General features: G+C 48.4%; 1 protein-coding gene across 2 annotated transcripts in view; it reads left to right on the top strand.

Annotated features, from left to right (window-relative positions):
• The window catches only part of SYT11 (synaptotagmin 11), a 24,818-nt gene that overhangs the window by 7,876 nt on the left and 10,028 nt on the right, over positions 1-6,914 (top strand). For both annotated transcript variants that reach the window (XM_008050324.2, XM_008050323.2), the window contains exon 2: positions 740-1,566. In XM_008050324.2, the coding sequence (XP_008048515.1) occupies positions 740-1,566 (827 nt within the window). The remainder of the gene's footprint in view (positions 1-739; positions 1,567-6,914) is intronic.

Here is a 6,914-nt window from a genome sequence, read left to right as displayed (position 1 = left end):
AAATTAGCCGGGTGTGGTAGCGCGCGCCTGTAGTTCCAGCTACTTGGAAGGCTGAAATGGGAGGATCACCTGAGCCCAGCATGTCAAGGATGCGGTGGCCGGGAGCATGCCACTGCACTTCAGTCTGGGTGACAGAGTGAGACTCCAACTCAAAAAAAAAAGTACATGGGCCAGAGTTCTTCCTACCACCTGTCCATTTTACCACCCTGAGCATTCTTCCAAGTACATCTTCAGTCAAGTCCACATCCTTCCACACTGCCCTGACAGCTAGTGAGTCAGTCACTGCAGATCCTGCATGGGATGCTGTGGAGCATCCTCCTGAAACCAAAGACACAGCACAAAGTCTTGTGTAACAGCTGAGGTGCCTGCATTCCCATGAAAAAGGTGACCTTAGGACACTTACTGAACAGCTTTATGGGAAACCCAAATCAATATGAACAAACCAAGTCTATGAGTGCTGAGACAGAACATGGAGTCAGGTGGGGTACTTCAGAGAAGTCCTTCTAGAGAACACAAATATTTAACCCAGGTTTGGCGGGAAGGGAAAGTCACGGATTGGTTGGGAGGATGGGAGACGGTGTCTCTAAGAGAAGGGAGAGTCTCTAAGCCCAGAAGAGCATGTTTTGCTCTGGAGGCTAGATTGCAGATTAGCTTGGCTCCAGCAGAGGCACTGAGCAGGGGAGCTCTGGACAGGAACTAAATCGACCTGCCTTGACGCATCTCTGGTCTCCACCTTCAGATGTGTCACCGGTGGTGGCCGGCCTCATCGGGGCCTCTGTGCTGGTGGTATGTGTCTCGGTGACCGTCTTTGTCTGGTCATGCTGCCACCAGCAGGCAGAGAAGAAGCACAAGACCCCACCATACAAGTTTATTCACATGCTCAAAGGCATCAGCATATACCCAGAGACCCTCAGCAACAAGAAGAAAATCATCAAGGTGCGGAGAGACAAAGATGGCCCTGGGAGGGAAGGTGGGCGTGGGAACCTGTTGGTAGACGCAGCAGAGGCTGGCCTGCTGAACCGAGACAAGGGTCCCAGGGTACCTAGTTCCGGATCTTGTATAGACCAATTACCCATCAAAATGGACTATGGGGAAGAACTGAGGAGCCCCATTACAAGCCTGACCCCTGGGGAGAGCAAAACCACCTCTCCATCATCTCCAGAGGAGGACGTCATGCTAGGATCCCTCACCTTCTCGGTGGACTATAACTTCCCGAAAAAAGCCCTGGTGGTCACGATCCAGGAGGCCCATGGGCTGCCAGTGATGGATGACCAGACCCAGGGATCTGACCCTTACATCAAAATGACCATCCTTCCTGACAAGCGGCATCGGGTGAAGACCAGAGTGCTGCGGAAGACACTGGACCCTGTGTTTGACGAGACCTTCACCTTCTATGGCATCCCATACAGCCAGCTGCAGGACCTGGTGCTGCATTTCCTCGTCCTCAGCTTTGACCGCTTCTCTCGGGATGACGTCATCGGTGAGGTCATGGTGCCATTGGCAGGGGTGGACCCCAGCACAGGCAAGGTACAGCTGACCAGGGACATCATCAAGAGGAACATCCAGGTGAGTAGGAAGAGTGTGTTGGGGCTGGAAAGTAGAATGGGGGAGATGAGTTCTCAGGGGAGAGATGGGAGGGGAAGGAGGGTGGGCTGGTGATGAAGAGGGGCTGTGGAGAGAAAGCTTTTGGTTATCAAGGACAAACAGTGGCCAAAGTAAGACAGAGGGGCTGGCCAATTAGGTCTCCTCTGGAAAGCGACATTTTGAGGAGAGAAGGTCATATAGCTTCCAAAATGTCACCGAGTGATCAGCGTCCTGCAGTTGTCCCGCACGTCCAGACCCTCCATCACATCAGGTATAGGGGGTAAATTTCCTCTCCAAAATGGTGTGTGATCTTCCTCTGGTAAATTTCTGTCTCACAGCTGAGAAACTACTTAAATAATACCATGTATATGTCTTTTTAGAACTACTTTATAATGCAATTTAATGAATTGCCTCAGCCTTCCAAGCCTAAACTTTTGCCATATATTCTTCTCTCTCCACTACTCCTCTCCTCCCTCTTTGCATTAAAGGGGGATGGTTTTTTCCCCGAATATAGACCTTGAAAAAATTTTTTTAAAAAAGGTCAGGTGCAGTGGCTCACTCCTGTAATCCCAGCACTCCAAGAGGCAGAAGCAAGAGAGTTGCCTGAGCCCAGAGGTTTGAGACCAGCCTGGGCAACTTGGCAAGACCTCATCTCTACACTATATAAAAATAAGCTGAGTGTAGTGGTGCATGCCTATAGTTTCAGCTACTCAGGAGGGAAGCTGGAGTGGAAGGATCACTTGAGCCTAGGGAGTCAAGGCTGTGGTGAGTCGAGATCATGCCACTGCACTCCAGCCTGGGCAACAGAGTGAGACTCTGACTCGATAGATAGATAGATAGATAGATAGATAGATGATAGATAGATAGATAGATAGATAGATAGATAGATAGATAGATAGATAGATAGATAGATAGTAAATAAAAGATGGAGGATGAGGGCCCACCTTTCTGCCTTCTCTTCCCATTGGGCCAACATTGGCTCTTGAGTTGTAACTTTAGGAGTACAAGAAATGTCCCCTACCCAACCCTGCCAGTCCATTCATTTCTTCCATAATTCGAGAAGCAGTGTAGTGCTTCAGTTAAACACTTGGGTGCTAGAATGAGACCACCCAGCTTCACTCTTCAGCTCACCACTCACCAACTGTATGACATGGACGAATGACTCAACTTTCCATGCCTCTGTTTCCTCAGCTGTAAAATGGAGCTGATAGTATTGCCTTTCTTACAGGGTTATTATGAAATAGTAGGCCTGACATATTATTACCCTTCAGGGGCCTTCATTTTATTGAAGGAGAAAGGCAGACATTTTTGGCAATTATCATATAGTGAGTGTGGTTGGTGCTATGAAAGAAGTTGTGGACATTTTCAACTTAGATTTTCATTCCTTTTTTCAGAATATAACATGAGTGGTTAATAGCAAGGACTTTGAAGCCAGACCTGAATTTAAATCCAGATTCCACTAGCTAACTGACCTTGGACAAGCTATATAACTTCTCTATGTTTCTCCATTTCTGATATGAATAAAGTCGGATGAAAATTTTATATAGTCCCTAGCATATAGTAAGCCTTCAATAAATCATGACCATTACTATTATTATTTCTATTATTAATAAAGTTTAATCCCCAGGAAATATATATGTATAAAGTTTGATCCTTAGTAGCTATTTATACTTTGTTTTGATGAAATGAAGGAAGACAAGAAAGGCCTGGATCAGCAAAGGAGGTTCAGAAAGGGTAACAAGGCCACTAAAAGCCACTGCACATCTTTCAGGAAGAGCTCTGCCTGTGGGTGCCATACTTGTCTCCTGATGCCTTTTCTACCTGCAAGCTCATGCTGTCTCAGTGAGGAGATAGGAGGCTCAGGACTGGACCAAATGGGCTCTCAAGCCAGCAGGGGCAAAGCGTGCAGTGGACACCCATGAGCAAGATCTGCCCACTGGAGAAGGGCACTGTGCCAAGTCTGGTGCATGGAACACACACCCTCTGGGTGTACGTCCTTGTCTTCTGTGCAGCATAGCAGGCACCTGTGCCACTGCAGCCAGCCCAGTCCTGCCATTGTCCAAAAAACTACTACTAATACCTGGCGCACTCAGATCCACCTCACAGGGGCCAAAGGAGTCCAAGAATTTTGAATATTAGGTTAGAACATAAACAAGACACTGGTTCCATGCCAGGATACAATGAGACATCATCCTATAGTCCAATACTGCAGGGGTTTTCACATCCTCTGAGGTTGGAGTCAGAAGGCATGAACAAAAACTGGGGCAGTGACCTGTCCCATCCCCTCCTCTCCCCCCATCTTTTTTCTTCAAGGCCCTACCAGCCTCCTCCCATTTCCTGAAGTCTTTTACAGCAGCCCCAGGGGCTCCACTCCCTGCCTCATCTGCCTCTCCTTGAAGGAGGATCCTTTCCAACACAACCTGCCAAAGCCCCCACCTTGGTAAAGCCACCAGCCAGCTGGACTCTTCCAGACAGCTCATGCACTCACACCCTGAGGCTGGGAGTAGAGGATGGCACTATGCCAAGCTGCAGCTGGGAAGAGACTGGCAACAAAAGGGACTGATTTGGGTTGGGAACAAAACAGACTCCAATCCAGGGCACTGGACGAAGCAAAGACAATAGCATTTGCTCAACTGCCAGGGGCTTTTGGCAAGAGCCAAGTTTCTTTCCACTTTATTAATTCCCTTCAGGAGGGATAAGCCAGGGCTAGGATCCTGAGCAGCACATCCCCTGGGAGAGGCCCTAGACAGGATGCCAGAGTCTGTGCAGCCCACACCAGAGCCTTCCAGCCTCCCAGGCTTCCTAAGTCCGTATTCCCCAACCAGCGCCCATGGTCACAACTGTATTCCACCTAAGCTATGGCTGTCATCTCCCTGGTTACTCATCCCCAAGTTTCCCTTGCAGTGCAGGCTCCAGGTGTCTACCCCAAATCCTCCCTACTATAGCAAGGAGTCTGCCTTCTCTGGGTCTTCCCTGGTGAGCAGGAGCTAGAAATGCTCCGGACTGTTCCACACTGTGAAGAGCTTTTTCCTGATCTGTGTAAGGCATCCCTTTATGGTATGGGACCGAATGATCTTCCTCCAAAGATTCCTGGGTTGGTTGGGCATGGTGGCTCATGCCTATAATCCCAGCATTTTGGGAGGCCTAGGTGAGAGGATTGCCTGAGCCCAGGGCTTCAAAGCCAGCCTGGGCAACTTGGTGAGACCTCATCTCTACAATCAATCAAAAAATTAGGCAGACATGGTACCACATACCTGTAGTTCCAGCTACTTGGAAGACTGAGGTGGAAGAATTGCCTGAGCCCAGCCGGTCAATGCTGTGGGGTGGCTGTGAGTGTGCCACTGCACTCCAGCCTAGGTGACAGAGTGAGACTCCAACTCAAAAAAAAGAAAAAATTAACCCTTGGTTGTTAGTGAGAAGAGGTCATAGTATAAACTATAATGCACAAAATCTGTGAGTTGGATGGAGTTTGAAACAATTTTTTTTAGTGGCAATTTTTTTCCCCAATATTTTACTCAGATGGAAATTAAAGTGAATTGACATCTTCGTAATAAATCCCCCAAAAGGAGGAGGGTGCTGGTGCAGAGAGGGCTGGGAATAAAGAGTTGACGATGGGAAAGAAATGATTGACAAAGTGAATAATGGAGAGTTATTAGACTCCCCCTAATTTCTTTAGGTCATGTTGATGACTAGGGGTAATGGTCATGGGAATGAGAAGATTCTTAAAATCTCAGATTGACAAAAGACCTTAGAGGTCATCCAGTCTGGCCACTGAGACTGCAAGAGAGAAAGAAGGACTGTCAATTTTCCAGGAACAATAAAGAAAATTGTCACATGTGTATCAGAAGGAGGAAAACAGGGGCTGTGGTTGAATGTCTAGGTTTTGTTTCTTTTGTTTTCCCATGGTTTGATTGAGGGGAGAGGTAGCCCTCAGGACTTCTGGCCCCAATAAACGTTTATGAAGGGTGTGTTGGTCCCCCTAGTGAAGGGACTTCGTGGCTAGAAAACCACTCTGAAAGACACTCTGCTAATTACAGGAAAATCGACTCTCCCTCGCCGGAGTTTTTCTTTCATCTGAATGTATTCTATAGGAACACTGCTTCTGTACCTCTGTTCTGCTGACGGAGAAAGAAGCCCTCTCTCTGGGAGCAAAGCCCCCAGCTCTGTCAGGCATGGATAAAACCCTTTCTCCCCCTTGTCCTTCTGCTTGCCTGCTCCCCAACAGGGTCTTTGCATCACTAGGCTGAGGGGCTGGGAAACAGCTCGCTCCCAGCCTTCAATGGCTCTAAAAGAAAGAGCCATTGACAGAGCTACTTGGAATGGGAATGGGGTAGAAAGTGAAAGGGAGGGGGGATGAGGGAATGACATTAAACTCTGCCTTCAATGCAGAATGGAGTGGCGTTCAGGTGGTGTTGTGGCTACTGATCCGGGCCTCACAGGAGGGCAACTGAATGATGATGGGCATTTGGCCCACGAGTGACGGCCAGAGGTGACAGAGGAGAGCAGATGGAGAACACTTGCTTGAGAGTGATTTTTGGGGAGAAAGCCTTTACAAGGGTAACCAGAAGTTGCCTACTTTACAAAAAAACAAGGGAACGAGCACAGGGATTTTGTTTAGGAAGATCTTGCTACAATGGATAATTTCAGAGACAGAGTTTTGTGTTCTTTTGTTTTTGGAGTCAGAGTCTCACTCTGTCACCCAGGCTGGGGTGTAAGGACACGATCACAGCTCACCACAGCCTTGATCCGGGCTCAGGTGATCCTTCCACCTCAGCCTCCTGAGTAGCTGGGACTACAGACATGTGCCGCCACACCTGACTAATGTTTTTTTTTTTTTTGAGTTGGAGTCTCACTCTGTCGCCCAGACTGGAGTGCAGTGGCACACTCCTGGCCACTGCAGCCTCAACCAGCGATCCTTCCGCCTCAGCCTTCCAAGTAGCTGGAACTACAGGCACGTGCTACCATGCCCAGCTAATTTTTGATGTAGTGTAGAGATGAGGTCTCGTCAAGTTGCCCGGTTGGGTGTCGAACCTGTGGGCTCAGGCAGTCCACTTGCCTCGGCCTCCCAAAGTGCTGGGATTACAGACTGAGCCACTGAGCCCGGCCTGTTTGGATTTTTTGTAGAGGTGAGCTCTCACTATGTTGCCCAGGCTGGTCTCTAACTCCTGTGCTCAAGCAATCCTCTCATCTCAGTCTCCCAAAGTGCTGGTACTACAGGCATGAGCCATCACACCTGGCCAGAAAACAGAGTTTTAAACAAGTAATCAGGAAACCTAAGCTATAATTTTTTTTTTTTGAGTCAGAGTCTCACTCTGTCGCCCAGGCTGAAG

This window comes from Carlito syrichta, unplaced genomic scaffold, assembly GCF_000164805.1.
Source record: "Carlito syrichta isolate Samal-C Ts95f unplaced genomic scaffold, Tarsius_syrichta-2.0.1 Scaffold143912, whole genome shotgun sequence".
NCBI lineage: Eukaryota > Metazoa > Chordata > Mammalia > Primates > Tarsiidae > Carlito > Carlito syrichta.
The sequence above is the reverse complement of the archived record's forward strand: the minus strand, read 5'-3'. Positions and strand labels throughout refer to the sequence as shown.